This window comes from Zonotrichia leucophrys, chromosome 6, assembly GCF_028769735.1.
Source record: "Zonotrichia leucophrys gambelii isolate GWCS_2022_RI chromosome 6, RI_Zleu_2.0, whole genome shotgun sequence".
Lineage (NCBI taxonomy): Eukaryota > Metazoa > Chordata > Aves > Passeriformes > Passerellidae > Zonotrichia > Zonotrichia leucophrys.
The window spans coordinates 33,724,940-33,746,431 of record NC_088176.1 but is presented as its reverse complement, the minus strand read 5'-3'; the positions used below and the strand labels follow the sequence as shown (position 1 = coordinate 33,746,431).

General features: G+C 41.5%; 1 protein-coding gene across 1 annotated transcript in view; it reads left to right on the top strand.

The window, feature by feature from the left end:
- The first annotated feature begins 252 nt into the window (after window positions 1-252).
- Window positions 253-21,492, top strand: part of MYPN (myopalladin) — a 44,304-nt gene continuing 23,064 nt past the window's right edge. Inside the window, exons 1-10 of the mRNA XM_064716738.1 lie at window positions 253-1,190; window positions 8,926-9,101; window positions 10,552-10,603; window positions 12,560-12,707; window positions 14,672-14,743; window positions 14,977-15,118; window positions 15,690-15,713; window positions 17,701-17,817; window positions 18,204-18,570; window positions 20,593-21,147. Of these exons, the coding sequence (XP_064572808.1) occupies window positions 253-1,190; window positions 8,926-9,101; window positions 10,552-10,603; window positions 12,560-12,707; window positions 14,672-14,743; window positions 14,977-15,118; window positions 15,690-15,713; window positions 17,701-17,817; window positions 18,204-18,570; window positions 20,593-21,147 (2,591 nt within the window). The remainder of the gene's footprint in view (window positions 1,191-8,925; window positions 9,102-10,551; window positions 10,604-12,559; window positions 12,708-14,671; window positions 14,744-14,976; window positions 15,119-15,689; window positions 15,714-17,700; window positions 17,818-18,203; window positions 18,571-20,592; window positions 21,148-21,492) is intronic.

Sequence of the window (21,492 nt, the reverse complement as noted above, 5' to 3'; positions counted from 1 at the left end):
CTCTCAGTTGTTTTATGTGAGGTCACTGACAGTGGAAAGTGATGAAGGATGAACTTTGCTGGCTGAAGGCAGAAGGAGCCTTTAACACAAGGCCATCCTTATGCTTCAAGTGCTACAAGTGCTCCCAAGTATTCAGCACACAGGTGCAGTTTGAAAATGCTGTGTTCTGCTTTCCAGAAGCCTGTCATTGTGTTCAATCAAAGTAATTGCTATTGATAAGGCGTGGTCCTGTTTGTCCTTTTTGTTGGCAGCATGCAAGACGACAGTTTAGAAACCTCCACTTCAATATCTCAGCTTCTGAGAGAGAGCTATTTAGCAGAAACCAAGCACCAAGGGAGGAGTGAAAGAAGCAGATCAGAGCCAGTTTCTCATAATTTCCACTATGGCAATGCTTCTGGTGATTCAGATGAGGTAGCTGCCCAAGATGACCTCCCAGATCTGTCTGCCTTTTTGAGCCAAGAAGAGCTTGATGAAAGCGTAAACCTGGCAAGACAAGCTATTGATCAGAGCCCACTGGAAACGAAGCAGGATGAGCCTCAGGCCCATTCCCAGCGCCCCCCAGAGCAGCTGAACACCACGGGCAAACACAGACCAATGGCCCAGCCCACGGCTCTGAAAACGGCAGACAATGGCCTGCACTCCAACTTCTGCCAGGAACACGTCCGAAACACAAAGGGGTCCAAAGGGAGCTCCCAAGACCTCAAGAAACACCACCTCCCTTCCGAGTCAGAATCCAAAAAGGAATTCCTGAACAAGGCAGCAGATTTCATTGAGGAGCTCTCGTCACTTTTCAAAGCCCACAACTCGGAAAGAATACGGCCCCGAACGTGCAAAAACTACAAGAGCAAAATTGAATCCAAGAACAAGTCTGCTCAAAAAGGCAGCTCTAACCTGTCTCTCACATCAGAAAACAGAGAAAGGCTTTCCATTCCAACACCTCAAGACTTGGAAAACAAAGCAGAGAAAGCTTTGGAACAAACAGATGATCAACAGGCAGCAAACCTGGAATCTCTCAGTCAATTAACAAGTGCAGAGCTGAAAGCAGAGTCAGAATCTGCCTCTGTATATTCTGATGAGCCCCTTGGACAGCCACCACGCTTTACTCAAAAACTGAAGAGCAGGGAAGTTCCTGAGGGATCCAAAGTGCAATTGGACTGCATTGTGGTAGGAATCCCAGCACCTGAAGTCAGGTAAACACATTCTGCACTTGTCATTTTGTATTTCTGTAGTGGTAGGTGTGTGCAAGTGGGAAATACCTTGCTTGGGAAGAATTTTATTTCTACTATGTTTCAGTCTAAACTCACTGCTCTGATTAACAGTTTAGAGGCATTTCCTTGGTGGAGCCATTACAAATGTTGTATTGTGTTCAGCCCATAAACTCATAGAGGAGTCTGACTAAAAGAGAAAACAGTGCCAGAAATTAGGGGTTTTTTAACAGAAAACAAACAGGGTTAGGGTTAGGGTTAGGGTTAGGGTTAGGGTTAGGGTTAGGGTTAGGGACACTCTCTGCTTACAAAGCAAGACTCTGAACACTTCTTTTGCTTATTTCTCCAGGCACTTGCCTTGATAAATCCTTTTGATAATAAAAATGTCAGTAGGATCCCTGGAAGCCAGAAATTATTTTTCCCCCTTTTATCATTCATAGCTTATCATGCAAAGACAACAAGTGAAATCATCTTCTCTTATGGATCTGAACCTGTACACAAACTCAGTCTGGCTTTCTTCATACTCTGAACAGGTGAACACTGAGTTGCTTGTTCATAGACTTGTCACAATTGCTTGTCCAACAGAAAATATTCAATTCGGGTGTTTTTCCAGAAGGCCACAGCGCTGTCCTTATCCCAGCAGTCATGTCTGTGCTGTTGACATACATAAAAGTGACAAGGTGCTCATGTCAGCCAAGTTTAGGTGTTTAACAACGCCCAGAATTAGAAGCTGACACTGTGGAGTCACTGAAGGCTCACGAGGGCAGATTGGAGAAGCCAGGAGTGATGGCTCATGCTGCAGATACCCAGGGATGAGCAGAATGCCTGCACACCCCATTCAGGAACCACTGATCCCACAGAAATGGAGGATGGATATCTTTGTAACTTGGGTCCCTTTGTGCCCCAACAAACCTGAAGGTTTTTAGTTGAAATTTCTATTTCAACATTTGATTTTGTTAATTTTGATTAATTAAATAAGTTATTTATGTGAATACCATTCAGTACAGGAGCTACTACACCTCTGTAGAATAAGCATCCATCAGATACAGGAAATGAGGGACAGGGAGAAAGAAATCCCTTAGGGAAAGTTAGTCCCAAACAGTTACAGCTCAAGAAAAAGATCAGGCTCAGCTTTCAGTTTCACAATTTTAACTAAAAAAATAAAAGATAAGTCACAAGGGGGGAACTCTGAACTCTCTGTCCTTTGTGTTTGTGTGTGTATGTATGTGCTATATTAAGGAGAAAGCTGGGAATGTTAGCTACTTAAGAGTTTCCTGATCATAATTATTTATTAACAAAACTTTGTCATGTTCCTCAAAGATTCTTTCACCTCCACCACTGTGCAGAAGTAACACTGAGAGAGGGTGCAAAAACTGTCACTTGGCTGAGTGATAAATATTCACATGCTTCCATGTGTGGTGGCCTTGTTAGTCACTGCTGCAGCACAAGGAAACCAGAAACCAGAATGTACTTTGGGGTTTGTGTGCCATTAATCGTGGGGACCAGAAGAATGTGGGGTTTTTTTCCCTAAAAATAGTGCTTATCTTTGATTTGCTGTGCAAAGCTTCTGAAAGAGTGAGGGAGGGATCTTGTTGGCCATAGCTGTGGGACTGTGAGCAGAACTCTGCTCAGAATTGCCAAATGTCTTGCTTGGAGGGTAAGAGTTTTCCAAGGTTTATGGTGAGTGAGTTCAGTGTTTGTGGAGCTGGGCAAGGACAGAAGGATTCTAATAGGTAAAAGAAATTAAAAAATCAGCAGTCCCAGGAAAGGACCAACTGGCAAGGTAGCAACTGCTGAAAGAAATCTCAATGACCTTTGACTTGAAATGGACTTCTGAAGCACAGAAAGGGATCCCAAGGGCCTTAAATGCATATATTAGACACAATGACAAAGTGGGAGTCACTGTGGGAACCCAGAGCACTGTGAAACAAGAACAGGATTCAGCAAGCTCTGCAATGCAGTTAATCAGTCAACACCAGGAGCAGACTGATGTAATGGGGATTACAAGAGAGAAATTAGAGACAGGATATTTAGAAAGAAGCTGATCACAGGGATAGAAAGGACTGGAAAATATGAAGGGCAGATACCATGTTTGAAAGCAAGGTAGTACTAAACCAAATTGATGTAAAAGATGGTGTAAATGACATTTGTGATGGATCAGGGTCAAAATACCATTTTGGTTATTTATCAAATTATCGAAGCATGGCAATGATAAAGCATTACAGGTGTGGTACATAACTATCCAGCACGAGGGCTCACTGAGGGAAAGAAAACTGGATGGTGGAGCAGGGGAAGAACTGGGGAACTGATCTGAAACACCAGGACAGGGAAAGCCAAGTCCTCTGGGCTGAATTCAGAGAGACCTGCCCAAATGTTCTTAAAGGTAAATGTAACAAGCCCACCATTCAGAGGAAGCTCATTTGGCCAACCTGTCTAGAAACGTGTGTGAGAAGTGACTCATTTTTCAGTGTGACAGCACAGGATGTGTGCCTCAGCTAGCTCCAACCTCAGCTGGCAATAACAGAGCACTGCTGCAATTCCTGCTGGTTGCTTTGCTCTGACTGCACTGTGGGCTAGAAACAAACCTTGAGAGAAATGCAGGGTGTACTTCCAAAGTGTGTGATGACCTCCTTCTCATGCTCCTTCTATGAGTAATAGTAGGTGTGACATTTACTCCTCTCTGTGAGGAGAGCACTCCTTTTCCCCTCAAGTTCAGAGGTGCCTACATTTTTCCAAACTGTTTGGCACATCACTCTCAGGTTAATTTTACTGATGAATCACATTGCATGGTTTGGCATACACAGCTATGCTGGAAGTGTCATGAGGATTTAATGTTCTAAAAACAGGCTGTATGTCATAAGGTTTCCATGAAAACATTCTTTAACATAAGCATACAAAGCCTAAAAGTTGCATTTTATGCTGCTTTGTTTGAGGAGACCAGACCTGCAACTAATCACAGATTTTTCGGAACTCTGAAACCCTGCAAGATTAATTAAGATTTTTCTCCCTGGCTGCCAAATGAAAGCATTCCTCTGTTTCAGTGCTCAGTGTGCAGCCAAACTTCTCTTACATTCAGCTGCAGTCAAGTGAGTGGATTAGGATGCTGAATTTGGCACGGGGGATGGCAGTGCCGTGCTGAATGTGAGCCTCCCTTGCAGGAGGAAGCTCTCCCTGCAATGCACGAAATGTCAGCGCAGAGCTCTGTGCTCAGCCGTGGCACGTAGCTCAGGGCCAGGGCTGCTGGGGCTGACATTTCATTGCCACCGTGTACAGTGCTCTCATGGCAAGTGCAAAACCAAATGTGAGCAAGGAAGGAGTAGCTACACCACCCCAAAGGTTTCCATGAAGCTTAACTTCACATGAGACCGCTGGTTCTGATTTATCAGCATTACAACAACATGCACACAACATGCTCCTTTTTCCAACTTAATCTCAAAATACTTGAACATTATGCTGAAAAAAGTCACTACAGAACACACTGCACGGAGAACTAAACACAGGTTTGAAACAGGATTTTATTCCTGAAGTTTTAAATTACTGATGCTGCAAATTTGGGACTAACCAAAGGAAAAAACAAATGCAAAAAACCCCAATTAACTCAATTCACCGTTTGACTCTACTAACAGAATATAATACTTGTATACTAACAAGGGAAGTGTAAAGATTAGCTTACATGGTGTTTTAAAATTTGCTTGTAGGAAAATTAAATTGTGCCTCACAAAAGGACGATACAGACTTAACTCTGCACAAAGCAAAACAGGTTAATTGGAAAAGCTGATCAGTGACACAGTGAGTTCTACCTTAATGGCAATTATATCACAGCATTTTGTGTCATGTGTTTTGCCCAATGTGTCACTTCACTAAGGAAACACATTCAAATGGACACAAAAATATAATATCACTGTACTATGCAAGTTATTTTAATGTTCTGAAAAGGTGCTGCTGGAAATGAAATCAAATTCTAGAGCATGGGTATTCTCCTGAATGCTTATTGATATGTGCCAGGGCTCACACACTCAAACAAGGCTACAATATAAGGAAGAGGCATGGGGTGGGAATATAAAAAGACATGAGTAAGTGGCATGACTCATGTCCCAAAGTACACAGTTGCCTACATGAATTACACACCTAAAAGGCAACTTGTGCATTCACGTACCAAATTTGTGCCTGCAGTCACACAGCTGCATGGACCTTCTCTCCTAGTAATGTGACCATTTTCAGTGATCACCAACTGCAGCTCTTGAGAACAACAGTAGAATAAACCATAATGTAAACAGAATTTTTAAAAATTCTCCCTTCAGTATCACAGGAATCCTATGTAATTCCCAAGTCTGGACCTTCAAAAGGCACTAATAATTGTCACAGGATATTTTCAATGGACCCTGTAGTGCACATTGCCATGGTTCTCCCTTGGGGCTGTAAACATTTCCTCTGCTTGCTCCTGGTGGAGTTGTTCATCTATCCCAGGCAGGGGAGGTTTCTGCCCTGGATCCCAGCTATGAGTTATGGTGTCTGTACCTGTGTGAGGACAACACTGAACAGAAAGGAAAATGTGATCCTCACTTCTGAGGAGCCTGTCAAAAAAACCCCCTTTGTATCCAAGTATTAGTGGTAAAAATTCCAGATTTGGGCAAGCCATCATGGGCGAAGTTTAAAATAGGTGTAGCTGCTCCTTCTGTTTGAAGGGTTTTGTGTTAGAGGATCTGACAGGGCTGTGACAGAGTATGACCACTAAAAGCTGATCAGAAGAAGGCAGAAAGATAATTATTTTTAAAAGAAAGGAATTTTGAATGGAAAGGCAAACCAATAGTTTCAAAATAAAGATAACATAAATAAAGATTTGTATTTTCAAAATAAATGTTAGCAAGGAACCATACAGTCTAATCTATTGGAAAATAATGATAATGGTACTGTGACCATGAAATTCTTAAAGGGAGAGGTAGTTCATAAATTATGATTTTAAGATCAGTGATTTCACATTTTTAGAAGTGTTTTTAAGCGCTGCTTCCCACCTTGGGGAAGAAGTTAAAGAGACTGGCTACACGCTGCAGGGCAATGAGTGAATGTACACACAGGTGTAGAATATACACACAGGTGTAGAATATACACACATGTACAGAATGTACACACATGTATAGAACGTACACATATGTATAGAATATTCTATACACACATGTATACAATACACACATGTACAGAATATACACACATGTATAGATACACATGTATAGATATGCAGACATGTATAGAATATACACACATGTATAGAATATACACACATGTATAGATATACACACATGTATAGAATGTACACACATGTATAGAATATATACACATGTATAGATATACACACATGTATAGAATGTACACACATGTATAGAATATACACACAGGGATAGAATATTCTATACACACATGTATAGAATATACACACATGTATAGAATATGCAGACATGTATAGATATACACACATGTATAGAATGTACACACATGTATAGAATATACACACAGGGATAGAATATTCTATACACACATGTATAGAATATACACACATGTATAGATATACACACATGTATAGAATGTACACACATGTATAGAATGTACACACATGTAAAGAATGTACACATATGTATAGAATATACACACATGTATAGAATATACACACATGTATAGATATACACACATGTATAGAATGTTACACACATGTATAGAATGTACACACATGTATAGAATGTACACACATGTATAGATATACACACATGTATAGAATATACACACATATATAGAATATTCTATACAAACATGTAAAGAATGTACACACATGTATAGAATGTACACACAGGTATAGATATACACACATGTAAAGAATGTACACACATGTATAGAATGTACACACATGTATAGAATGTACACACATACATAGAATATACACACATGTACAGTTCATTTTGCTGTTTTTTCCCTCAGTGTCACTCTGGGCCACTGCCAGGAGAGCTTGCTGGGTGAGGCGGATCTGTGATCTGAGCCACAACCCCCAGGGTCTTCCTCCTCCTCCTCCTCCTCCCACATGTGCCAGCTCACCTGGCCCCCCTGGATCTGTGCTGCTGCCACTGCTCCCTCCTGTGGGAGCACAGCTGGCTCTGCAGCCTCCAGAGGTTTGGTTGGTGGCCAGAGAAAACTCTCTGCAGCTTCAGCATCTCCACTGGGGTTTGGGAAGCAGCATGAATGAGTGGCTGCTGCAAGCTGCCTGGAGTCAAGTGCACTCCTAGGACAGGAGGCAGCTGAGGGCAGCTCTGGGGTGAATGAAATGCAGGAATTCCCTGTGTGCTGTGGTAAAGCTGAGTTGGATGGCTCAGAGTCATGGACACAAACAGGGCCTCAGCTACACAATCAGCATTTAGTGCTAGATCTGTGTTCCTCCATACCTCAGGCACCCCTTGAGGCTCCTTCCTCAGTTCTGTGTTATATTCTGGGTTTCTGCTGGTATGGATTGCTAAGAGATTTTTCTCAATATATTAATTTGGCGTTTTCTTCATGCTTAATTTGTAGCACAAAGTTTTTAAAAAGTTCTGCAACTGAGTGATCAAAAAAATTTATTCATGTTTTCTGAAAATATCTGAGATGGAAATGTATTAAAGTACCTTATAGTGTAAGACAGGAGGTATTCATTATTACAATTTTTTACTTAAAAACCTATCCTTATCCTTTCCACAACAATCTTTTCTGTAGTACCACTCAAATGTTGACAGGTTCTTTTACCAAGTTACAATAAAAGATGGATGAAATTATTAATAATTTTTTATCTCATTGAATAAAAAATATTGCCCGTATGACAGCCCCCACCCTCACATGCAGCAGATGCAGTAGCTAATCACATGAAGTTAAGAAAGTCACAGTAAGAAAATGCAAATACTTTAGTGGCATTTTATATCTATCTATCTATCTATCTATTTATCTATCTATCTATCTATCTATCTATCTATCTAATCTATCTTTCTATCTATCTATCCATCCATCTATCTATCCATCTATCAATCTTCGTGAGAAAAGTTACAGTGAAGATGAATGCACTCAAGTTTGGCTTTTCAAATTTAGCTAGTTGTCTATTATTACAGGTATTTCTGAATATTATCTCAAACATTGAACTCTGGATCTTCATACACAGCATTTCATCTTCTTTATAAAGCCTAGATTTAATTTGAATCTGTTTGTGCAGACCCACCTGCTTTGTGTGCCTCTGTTGTGCCTTGTAACCAGCACCCATCAGTGCTGCTCTCCCTCCTGAACAGATCAACTCTCTTACCTTGTGATACACTTGTGCCATCTTTTATAAAAAGCAGATTGTGTTAAATATATCACCAAACAAGGACAAATTTCAGTCACATTCTGAATTAACATGAACTTAAGAAACACAAGTTTGAGGGATATTTGCTAACTTAGGTGATTTTTGCTGCACATTAAGCCACTACACAGATCTGATTGTACCTCAAGAGAAATTCAGAGCTGGACTGACAGTGTTCCAAATTCAGAACTCTTTTACTCTTTATTGACTGTTATGAAAATCATCCATGTTTTATTCCTGTGACTGTTGATTCAATACTTACCTGCAGTACTCTGTCAGAATCTTCAGCCTAAACCTACCAATTTTAACCATCAGAAAGACTTCAAACATTATCACCAACTTGTTTGCATTGAAAAACAATTTCTTTTTGCCTTGCAGGTGGTACTGTGAAGGGAAGGAGCTTGAGAACTCACCAGACATCCAGATCATCCAGGCAGGAGAGCGACACTCTCTGGTCATTGTGGAGGCCTTTGAGGAGGACACGGGGCGCTACTCGTGCTTTGCTTCCAACATCTATGGAACTGACTCCACCTCTGCAGAGATTTACATAGAAGGTAATCCCACAGCTGCTCCACAAACTGATGGTTGAAACGAAGATATAATTATGTGTCTTGTTTGCTATGATAGTTTTGTCATTAAAAAAACCATAGCAGGAGTCAACACTTTCCATCGTTACTAAAATCATTATTATTTTCCTGTAAAACACACTTCAGACAAGGGACCAGCCCTTACATTTTATTGTGTTACTTCCCAGAGGTTTTATATATCTCACTGCAAGATTCAAGTCTAAAAATACTCAGATTCTGAAACTACCTTGTATTTTTTGTCTGTGGAACTCTACAGAAGTGTAAGAAACTAAACTTTGTGTCTAATTCTTATTAATCTCTTTTCCCTACAGTCATTACTGCAAATTGAATGTAGGACAGCTTCCTCTTAACTCTTTCTTGGGACCTTGTAACCAAAATAAATATGCCATCAATTTTATATTCTCCTTGCCCAGTAGATGCTGTAAATCAAACAGAATATGTATTTGCAGGTTTAGGTGTCCCTTCTTTCTCCTTATGCTTTTTACTGTACCTAGTAGACCTAAGAGTGGTCTATGTATTATATTTATTTTTTACACTTTCTTGGGTAAGATTTGAGATTGAATCCATTACTGTGCTAGCATGACTATAAACTTAAAATAAACACATAGAATTTTTTTTCTTTTTCTCTCAGAGAAGCATACTATGGGCACCGTCACTGAGCACAGTGGGGCCATTCACAAATTAAAGCAGTGCCCAAAAGATGAATTTAGTTCTGCTGCTATTCTCCTTCCACGACTCTAAGTTGACAGTGAAAGGACAAATCCTTTTTCAGCATCTGCCCTGCCCTGATCAGAGGGAGGTGTCTGTGCTTGGCAGGGATTTACAAGGCAGGGGCCAGGGTGGGTGCTGGATGGGAGCCATGGCTGAGGGAGATGCTCACTGGCAGGAACTGCTCAGAAAATGCAAATTCCAGCACGGTGAAGGCAGAATCAGAAGGGCAAAATGTCTCAGTAAGTGACAGCAGTCAGTAAACAGAGAGAGCATCTCCTTCACACTGTGGTACAAGGCACCAGCTGGAGAACAACAGCCACATTTCCAGGTCTCTCTTTTTCCTTTTAATCTGATAGCAGCAGGTGTCTGAAGAGAACTTGTACTCAATTCACAACAAATATGGACTCAATCACAGTGGCATTTGAAAAAGAGCCCAAGGAACACCCAGGTATTCATTCCCTCTTGGATATTCCTCTCCTTACTTCAGCTGCACCTGCTCCCAATGTGCCTCATCCAACAGCAGCTCTGCACCTTGCACGGTGTGGGACCTGTTCACCTCTCCTGCAATGGGACTTTTGTCTGGGCACAGCTTTATAACACACACCCATGGAGTGGGCTGCAGGAAAGCTGAGTAAAGGTTTGTACCATCCAGAGAGAAACTCAAAACCCCTCTGCTAAATGATTTTTTTTTATAATTTTTTCACAGGCATCTCTTCTTCTGACTCTGAAGGCGAAATCACCAAGGACGAAATGGATCAGTAAGTTTAAAACCAATTACACCTCCCATATTTCTTACAGTAAAAACCCCACAAGTGCAGACATTTCAGCTTGCAGCTTCCAAGATATTATCATTCTGTTTAGGATTAGTTTTGGATTGGTTGGGTTGGGTTTTGTTTGTGCACTTGTTTGCTTTACAAATAGTATGGAACAAACAATAGTTTGCTTTTGTGTCCTCAACTTTGGGTTAAGAACTGAAATTTCACTATTAAATATTAATATAAAAGGAAAGGTGTTACCATAAATATTGAAATTCTAAAATTAATTTACTAAAAAAACATCTATTTGACTAGATCCAACTTAAATGTTGATTTAAGTGTCTGACTTGGACAAAGAATGCAGTACAGTTTCTCACATGAAAATACACAAGGTTTTTGGCAGAATAGAGGTAGATTGATGATTTAGATTTAAGATGAAGAAATTAATAGGCATGCACTAGAGTGAACTGAAATGATGGTATGAAAGACTATTTAATTATAAAAAGAAAATATGTCAGATGTAACCTAAAATCTGGGAAATATTATTTATTCATTTCTTTATTTTTCCTAACTGAAATCCATCCCCTGATGATTTAGAACTTGATCCAATCTTTCAGAATCAAAGCCCTTCTATGAACTAGAAAGGGAGTCACACTGGTTGAAAACTAAAATAGTCAGTCGTTTATTTTGAACTCCTTTGTATGCACAGATTCAACATCAAAAGCAACCAGTCCTTGATAAAAGAGGCCCTAATCAGATAGATTTATGCACCCCCTTGGTTTTTTCCACCACTAAGGAGAATTACACTCATTACAAATGCCAGTTCTTAAAATGCAAAGAGAAGACATTTGCAGTGTATTTGACTGAAGACCTCAGGCTGACAGCAAATCCTGTTGTATGCAATTTAGCACTCCAGATGGAATTGGTTCACAGACTTTGATAAATGTTAGGGGTTTTATAAAACTTAAGGTTACGAAAGTCTCAGGTTTGGGATGTACTCCTAATCAGTTTGGATGAGTTGTGAAGTTTTCCATTCCAGCTCAGCCCTGTCCAAATGTCACAGGCTTTTTCTTTTTTTTCAAATTCACCTCATTAGGTGTCAATGTAGGGTTGACCATGATCCTGATCACTTGATGGCATCTCTGAATCACTTACCTCATTAAATTGTGGGGTAATTTTTTTCTCAGAATGCTGCTCTGACATCACAGTAGAATGTCCCCAAATGATCACATTATGAAAGGCCAGGTTTGGGTGTAATGTCTTCATTTCTGCTCAGCTTCCAGCTGCCATCACACCAATCTGAACACCTGTAACTAAAGGGAGTTAATATGAGAACAGGTGCTAAAAAAATGTTCAAAAGAGAAATCAGTGATCACAACAGTTGTACCTTCACTCTGAGTAAAGCACCCTCTGTTTTGAAGGCTAGATTTTCTGGGGGGAATTCAAACTGAATAAAGAGACCAGCTGTTCACTGTCTGCATCATTTCACCAAAAAGGGTCAGCTCTTGTATTTCCATATATAAACAACCACAAAGTGAAGAGGTGTCAATCTGTACACTAAAACTGATGCTATGTTGGTCAGAAAGCATGTCTCTGTTTTATTTTTGAGCAATTAATTACTGAATCTGTATCCAAGCAAACCATGGTATTTGCATTACATTAGAGGCCAACTCTGCACAAAATGGAAAGCAGCAGTGTCCTCTGTGAAATCAGCATTGCTTTCTCTTGCTGCTCTGAGCTGGTAAAGCCACAGCTGGGATAATCCAGGCCAGAAATGAGATCTCAGGGTGCCCAGGTGTGCAGGCTGACTCACCCAATGCAGCTTTACAGAGCACAGCTCAGCCTGGAGCTGAGGAACTCAGTCCCTCAGCAAGGCTGTAACTGAGACAGATGTGACTCAGGGACACACTCAGCTCTAGCCTGCAGTCAGAGAACTTGTTCTTGGTTAACATTTCACAGCAAACCAAAGCCAGCCAACACCTCTGTGAATGCAGCATCTCCTGCTGTCAGAGCTGCAGCCAAGCATCAAGAAACCTCCAAGGCACCACCAGCCGAGGCCCAGCCTGTGTCTGTCCTGGTCCAGACTGTGCCAACACCAGTTAACCAGGTAGGAGGACACCACGGGGCATTTCTGGGACTAAAACTGAGCTCTTAATAAAGTCTTTCTTCTGCAGTTTGGGACTGAGAACCCCACATTTTCTAGCATTTGCTTTGCTCTTGAACTCCAGCTTTGAGCCTGGCAGCCATCCAGACACGGCACAGGATCCAGGTGTGTTCCTGGGGCTGCACAGGATCCAGGTGTGTTCATAGGGCTGTACAGGATCCAGATGTGTTCATTGGGCTGTACAGGATCCAGGTGTGTTCCTGGGGCTGTACAGGATCCAGATGTGTTCATTGGGCTGTACAGGATCCAGGTGTGTTCCTGGGGCTGCACAGGATCCAGATGTGTTCATTGGGGCTGCACAGGATCCAGGTGTGTTCCTGGGGCTGCACAGGATCCAGATGTGTTCATTGGGGCTGTACAGGATCCAGGTGTGTTCCTGGGGCTGCACAGGATCCAGGTGTGTTCATTGGGGCTGCACAGGATCCAGATGTGTTCATTGGGCTGCACAGGATCCAGATGTGTTCATTGGGCTGCACAGGATCCAGATGTGTTCATTGGGGCTGCACAGGATCCAGATGTGTTCATTGGGCTGCACAGGATCCAGGTGTGTTCCCTGGGGCTGCACAGGATCCAGATGTGTTCATTGGGCTGCACAGGATCCAGGTGTGTTCCTGGGGCTGCACAGGATCCAGATGTGTTCCTGCAGCTCCGAGGCTGGAAGGGCACCTGGCTTTGCCCTTCTCCCATCCCAGACTGCCTCATGCCCCTTCCAGTCAGCAGGATTTTCTCTCCCTGATACAGAGCTCACTTGAAGTCCTTTCCTTCCAATGAAATTTATTTTAAGCAGAATCCTTTCACTGCTGTGTTTACTTTATATGTAAATAAACTTGTTTGCCACATAACATTTTACTTTCCACATCAAAGGAAATTAACATTACCATGTTCTAATTAACGTTACCATGTTCTAATTAACATTGCCATGTTCTAATTAACATTGCCATGTTCCAATTAACATTACCATGTGTTTGGAGTGCTTTTTGTTGCAAACTGACTGCAAATTCACAGCTGTGAATTCTTTCCAGGTAGGAATTTTAGCCATATTAACTAAAACTGAAAAGTTCACAAGTTTCTCATTTTCCAGTGCCTTTTCAAAGCTTACAGCTCAGGGTTAGGTGGTAAGCAATGAACAGATACTGAACAGGGGAACTAATGCACGTTTGCTTTTGATTACAATGAGAATAGAACTAAGAACAAATAGAACTAAGTAACACGTTTCCAATTTGAAAGAAGATGCTTAAGGGTAATAGTTATCTGAAAAATCACTACTGTTAAATTTTGTTGGCTGATAAGGCACCATCAGTGTGTAAATTTGGCTATTTCCTGAGATACTGAATCATTAATTCTGCTGCTCTGAGGAAACTCCTGTTGCTCTAAAATAAAAAACTATATTAAATACTCAATCCACATAACAAAGTTTCCCAGGAGGAAAACAATTCCATTCTGCTCCACTGAGTAGGATCAACAGGTTGACATCCCACCTCTGGAAAAGGTTTGGGTTTGGCAAAGGAGAAGAATTATAGTAGCAGTCACACACGTGACTTAACATTTCCTTATTAACATCAATAAATATTTTGTAGGTTAAGGATTTTTAAAAGAAGACTATGACCAAGCAGACAATATATATTTGCCTTACAGAAGTATGAAGAAAAGATGTTACAATACACTGTGCTAAAGCTTTTCTTGCCATGATGAACTGAGTAAGGCAATAAATTAATAACATTTCTGCTGTTATCCCATCCAGGAGGATCACCCACAACAGAATTTCTGTTCATTGCATTAGGTATTTTGCTTTGGACTTCATCCACCAAAATCTCTTTTATGTCATTCCAAAAGCACATTTCTCTTGTATGTGAATAAATAATATCTGCACACCTCAACATCATCTTGTGATGTTTTGCAATCCACAGGCTCAAAGCCCCACTAACTATCTGCAAGGACTGGATGGAAGACCTATAATTGCTGCTCCTGTATTTACAAAGGTAATTTCTTCTGTGACGTATTTGAAAAGTAGAGGTCAGATAACTGTAAAGAGAGATAACTAAAAATGAGCTCTCAAAAAAAAAAAAAAAAAAAAAAGAAAAAAAGGGGAAAAAAAAAATGCTTTTCCTAAGCCATTCAAGGGTTTAAGTGGCTTTATTAAATCTTAGTGAAATCAGTGTTACATCCAGACCATTAAGACATTTACTGACTGTCTATTCATTTTCTCTAATAGATGTTACAGGATATTTCAGCTTCTGAGGGGCAGCTTGTTGTTTTTGAATGTCGGGTGAAAGGAGCTCCTTCCCCAAAGGTTGAATGGTATAGAGAAGGAACACTGATAGAAGACTCTCCAGATTTTAGGATATTACAGAAAAGTATGTTTCTTGTGTGAAAATATTGTGTCTAATAAAATACAGGCAAGCAACAAAACTGCTAACATAGCAACACTGTGAATTTCTTATTACAACTGTAATTTTAATTTTCAAATGCAGTCAGAACACCTGCAATTTTCTCTAAGTCACTGAAATGCTAAAATTGTGAAAATTCAACAGGAATTCCTTAAATACCACACTAAACTAAACCTAAGTGAAACAATGGTTCATCATATCTTGATTTAATGCGGGTCAGAGTTTCAGAAATTGTCTTCAAGACAAGATAAAATTGTGTCAATACTGGAAAAAACCCCACCCAGCTACTTGGAGAATTTATTTCCTATTCCCAAGTTCCCAATAGTGTTCATAAGTGTTCACATTGTTCAATTGTGCCTTTGACATATTATTGAGTAAAAGGCCTGGCTGCCTTCACCTCCCCTTAAACAGAAAATTGGATCAAAAAGAGTATTCCATCTTATTTAGAAGGTCAAACTTTATATATAGTGCTTAAGGAAAAAGAAATATTGGCAAAAATAACTATATTCAATCTAATATCTGCTCTTCTTCCCTTTAGAACCACGATCTATGGCTGAACCAGGTGAGGATCATAACTTTTAATTACATAAATGTGGTGGTTTAACTTTATAAAATATTAAATATTAAAACTTCATTATTTAATTAACATAATTTCTTCTTTTCCTCATGTTCTGTAGCTACTAGTGGCACACATTTCACTGTAGGCTGTTCCACAAACATGTAACGTGAATTAATTCAGTCTCTTTTGCAGAAAATGCTTCCACTTTGCTTAGACCCAGTTTTACCTCAGGATTTAAACGAGCTAAAGATTAATAAAATGAATGTATGAGGGTCCCCTGTACATCTGAGGTCCTGAAGCACAGGAGATGAGGTAGAGCTGAGCTATTTTTATCCCGTTTACCAGTTAGGGAACATTGCGTCAGATGCTCAGCCATGTCAGCCATTCCCTGCGCTCCCGAGCAGCGAAATGTGAGAGCAGCACATCAGGTGTTGCACCCCTGGCATCAGCAAATCCTATAAATGTGGCTGGGCCGGCTGATGCCAAGGAGCAGGCCAGAATGGGGACTGCTCCACAGGGCTGGGGCACAGGAGCCCTGTAGCTTGGGATATTTCTCCATGACAGATTCACTCTCTCATCGCCTTTTGCCATTAAAAATATGAAGTCGCTCCTGCCAAGATGCAAAATTATCAAAGCAAAAAAATTATCAAATCAGTATTAATTCTTATGGAATATAAATTTCTGCATTCTCCTTGCCCTATTTGAAACATTTTTACCCCAAAAAGAGTCTTGAAAGAAACTGCCTGTGTCTGAGAGTGAGGAATGTAAAGATGGAGCTTCTGCCAGAAGGCAGTGCCACTGTTCTGTTACTGTGCAGTGGCATCACTGCTGAGTAATGTGAGGCAGTTTTTAGGGGATAATCAGCTGGGTGCAGTTGTCACAGCCTCATCACCTGCTGCTCATTCAGAAGGAATCTGGATTTCCATGCATGCAGTGGTTGGCAGACCCCAGCATGATAAACTAGATACTATAATGCCTTAAACTGGTTCTGTTATCATACTGCTATAATAAACTATTATTCTCCTATAGTTGATAGGAAACAATCTCTTTGTTGCTCTTGGGTTTTCCTTGGTGATGACATGAAACAATCAAGTTCAAGTGTGCAAAAGTAGAATATAGAACTCATAGAATATTTATCCTGTAGGGGTTTAGGAAAGTCTACTGCACAACTGTAGAAAAATAGTCACTGAGTAGGTGAAGGAATTTTATCAGCCCACATTTAAATTCACTTTAGATGTTGCTGTCCCTCCTCCTCCCAGCTACTCAGCCAAACCAAAAGACTTCAAATCCCATCATAGCAGATATTTATTAGCTGGCACTGCTGCCCAGCCTGGTCAGACAGGAATGGCATAAACCCAGACTGACTTTTCCAGATGGAATATGGTTTTTCCTAGTACAATTTTGTTGGCATATTTTTGGTGCCCTTTAGTCATCTTCACCAAGAAGTCAAAAGTTAACTTTCTGTAAGCACAGTTAGCACTATCCCCTCTATCTGCAAATCTGTACTTTTGAAAACAACAGTCTATATGTATGTGGTTTATATTTATCCCCATTACAGAGTGACTCCACTTGAATTGTTCCCAGTCAATTATAATTAATCTTTCAATCATCAGAGATAAATATATATATATATATTTTAGTGAGCTGAGAGTGTAGAGTACACTATATATTTTTCCAAATTAAATTTTCAGTTCTTTTAAGTCTGTACTTCATGTGTTAGGAAAACATTTTCTAATGTTTTCCACGCTCTGCTGACACCTGTTCTTTGCTTCCATTGGGCATGCTGGAGCACAGAGGGTACCAGCTGCTGCAGACAATGCTGATAACAGCTGCTGCACACAAAGGCTGCCAAAACTGATAATACTGATGGAACTAGAAACAGAGTGAGCAAGGTGGGAGTCCCTAAGGAAATCTCCCCAAAGGCAGCCAGGGTTCTGTGTGTTTGGTCACTGCTCACTCCAAGTGCTAACCCTGCTCTGGTGCTTTGCAGAGGAGATTTGTACTCTGGTTATTGCTGAAGTGTTTTCAGAAGATTCTGGCAGTTTCACCTGTACTGCAAGCAATAAATATGGCACAGTGTCCAGTATAGCTCGTCTGACTGTCAAAGGTAAGAGCCAGCTGAGTCCTTTAAAGCTCCTGGTAAATCCAGCAGAGCTGGGATTTGGGCTGTGTGCTGTTGGCTCCAATGCAGCTCAAGCTCTGGCACTGTTCCTCATAACTAAAGTGTGGGAATTCTCTGGGGAAAAACAATGTTTGCGTTTCAAAGATGTAGGGGAATAATTCACTGGCTGGAGACCACTGACTGATTTTCAAGCTGCAGCAGTGTCCCTTTTCCCTCTACCTTTACAACATTCCTTTTTCAAGGGAATTTGTTCTTAAACAAACAAGGTCAATCAAGCCAGTGCAACAGCTGGAAGGACAGAGTGAGTGCTTTCATTTCCCTTTGATTTCTGGCATTTACATGTCCCAAAGGTTTGACCTTTCCTCTTCCAGCACCTGAGGACAGCAGCAGCACTGCTGCCCTTCACACGACGTGCTCCATCGACTTTGTGGCCACTGAGCACCAGGCTGCCCCCCAGGCTCCTTCCAGCCTCCAAAGCCAAGCCCCCAGACCCAAACTGGAGGGAGTCCTGGTGAACCACAACGAGCCCAGGTCCAGCTCCAAGGCAGGGCTCCGCGTGCACTTCAAGCTGCCCGAAGATGAGAAAGGCAGTGAATCCTCCTCAGAGGATGGACCTGGCACCACCAACCAAAGCAGACCCAACCACTTCCCCGAGAAGATAAACGGACAGCCAGTGAAAACACCAGAGCCAGCATCACCATCCAAGGAGCCTCCCCCAGTGCTGGCTAAACCAAAGCTGTAAGTAAACAGAAGTCTAATTCTCAGGAGCATCACTGAGATTATTTAGTATTTATTGACCACAACACTATTGCACCACAGTGAAAACTCAAATGCAGGATAAAGAGATTACATGGTATTGGCCTAACTGACCATAATCTTAGAAAACAAATTCTCCAGCACTAGATTATTTTTTCTGCATATCCCTGTCAGGAAAAGTGACCTCCAATTTAAAAAGGAAAATGTTCTCCCTAGGAAATGTTATTAATTCCACAATGCTTTCTGCTGCAATCAGGAGGTGAAGAACACTGATCTCATGCAGGCAAAATAAAAATAGTTTCTTCAGACATATCTCACTCAGTTCTGGGTATGAAATACTGCCCAAAGCAGACACATTCAGGCTAACACACAGTACAGACTGTCATCCCAAAGGCCTCATGACTCGTGTGTCCCACAAACGTCATGTCCCCCCAAAACAGATAAAATACTTGGAAATGCTTGATAATGGGAAACCACTTGAGCTAAAAAGTGATTGGTGCACTGGGAGCTCAAGGGGGAATTTGAAGAAGTAATGTGGTTTTCTTAGAGGACAATTTATGGAATTCACACTGCAGTTTATTATGGGAAGTATTTTCAGCATTTTTTCAACCTCCCACACATAATTTAACAACAAGCACACAAACATCTTAATTTCTTGAATATGCAGAGGCTTTTCCTGAGGGCTCAGGAATGACTCCATAAAGTAATTCACTGGTACTTTCAAGCCAGGATGTAATTCCATAGCATAAACATTACAAGAAGACAGAACTTACACTCCTTGTGGCAGAGGGAGAACTCAGAGCACGGGGTTTGAATTGTGAAGCCCACATTCACAGCCCTACACACTTTCTGAGCTATAGTGAGTTTTGGGGGGACAGAACCAGTATTTAAGTGCCCAATGCTTGCATAGAGCAGAATTTCTCTCAGCTCTCCCTCCCAAAAAAGCTGTGTTACCAAGAATTGCTTTATTATGCAGATGTATACATGAAGGGCACAAAATCAGGCCCACAGAACTACTAACTCTACCATTCTCCTTTATGAAAGCTTGAAATTGCTATCTTTATCTGCCTTTAATGTGATTTTTGTGTGGTACATTATATAAACAAGTCTTTTAACTAAAACCAATTATGTTGAGTATGTATTTGCTTTGTCAGGAGCTGTTGTGCTTGGTCTCTACATCCACATATTACACTTTTTATCAGTAGATATTTAATACTCCATAGTTTATTACACAATCATTTTCCATATCTTCTATGTCTTTTCTGGTTTTGGAAGGGAAAAAGCTCTCCTGTTTCCATGTGCTGTATTTCCATATACATAATAACTAAATAAACCTCTTGACAAGGCAAAATGATTTTCCTTAACTGCAAAGTAAGAAAGCCTTGAAAAACTACCTAGTAGATAGCATCTAGAAAAACAACAACAGCATGGAATGCAAGTCCTCTCTGAATTATCCACTCCTGCCTGTCACTGAGTGTCAACACCACCTAAACTCCATTGGTAGCATATCCTGTGGTGGATTACTACAAAGCTTTAGCAGTCAAAGTGCTGGTTTCAGAAACCACTTCAGCAGGAGGTAAATAATGCAACCTGGCTTACAAACACTCATTTAAATTATGATACACCAAATCTCACTCTCAGTTACACAAGCAAGGAGGTACTAAGGTGACTTTGACAATGATATCCCTTAAATATCTTTGAGTAAGATTTATATTTATATTTTACATACTAAAATGTAAGAATTATCTTCAATCAAATAATTTGTGGACAAAAAGCTTTGGTGCCTCTGGCAAAGAAGGGAACATGAAGGAAAAGGTTATTTTAGTAGAAAACTAATATTATGCTTCTCTCATAATGTTAGAGAATATGCCATGTAGCAGTTTCCTGTCTCTTACTGTATCACAGGACATTGAATTTTCCTCTCTGAATTCATACACACAAATGCAGCCAACTGGCTCATTTGGGGCTCGTAACCAATTCTGTTCATCTTTATTTTCTGTGCAGTGACCAGAGCCAGCTAAAGCAGCTCCACAACCAGGTCCTGCTCGAACAGCAGCAGGTGCACCAGGCGTCTCTGAGAGAGCTGTCCTTCACCAGCACGCTGGTGAATTCTGCCAGTGCCGTGTGCCAGCAGTCCAGCTCCGTGCTGTACAGGCAGGGCTCAGCCTGTGCCCCCCAAACCTTGGGCTACGGGCGCCCCAAGCAGCTGCTGGCACCCCAGACCCCGCCGGGCAGCCCCTGTGCCAGCTCCTCAGGCTCCTTCGGCAGCGTGCCCCCGGCTGCCTCCAGGACAAACCCCACGGAGAACTTCCCAGCAAACCCAGCCCGGGCCTCAGGAGGCAGGAATGAGCAGTGTGTGCCCAGCCCCAGGGAGGCCGTGGTGCCCCCGCTGACGCTGCCTCCTGTGAAGCAGTTCCAGCCCCAGAGCGTGGCCCCTGCTCCCCTGTCCCCCACGGCGCGCATCCAGAACCCCGTGGCTTTCCTCAGCGCTGTGCTGCCTTCCATGCCTGCTGCACCATCCACCAACGCCATGGGACTGCCCAGAAGCACCCCAGCCACGTGAGTAGCACCAAACACGGGCACAGAAACAGGGACAATACTCAAGGGAAGCGGGATGTATTGGAAAGGGAATCCCAATATTACCAGTTAGATTGTGCCTGGGCCAGTCTGACCCTCGCTGCTGGGCCAAAGGCGGCAGCTGTGGTGTATCACCCCAGAGACACCTTTAGCTTGCTGGTGGTTGCAGCTGGGCACTAAACAAGTCCAGGCTTGGTAGGAACTCCGTTTACCTCAGGAAGAAGGCTTCAGGCTAATGGTGAGGAGGAAAAGGAGATGGATTCTGCTGGAGGGTTATATATCCAGAGCTTTATTCCATAGTCACACAGGTCTGAATCGTAGTAACAG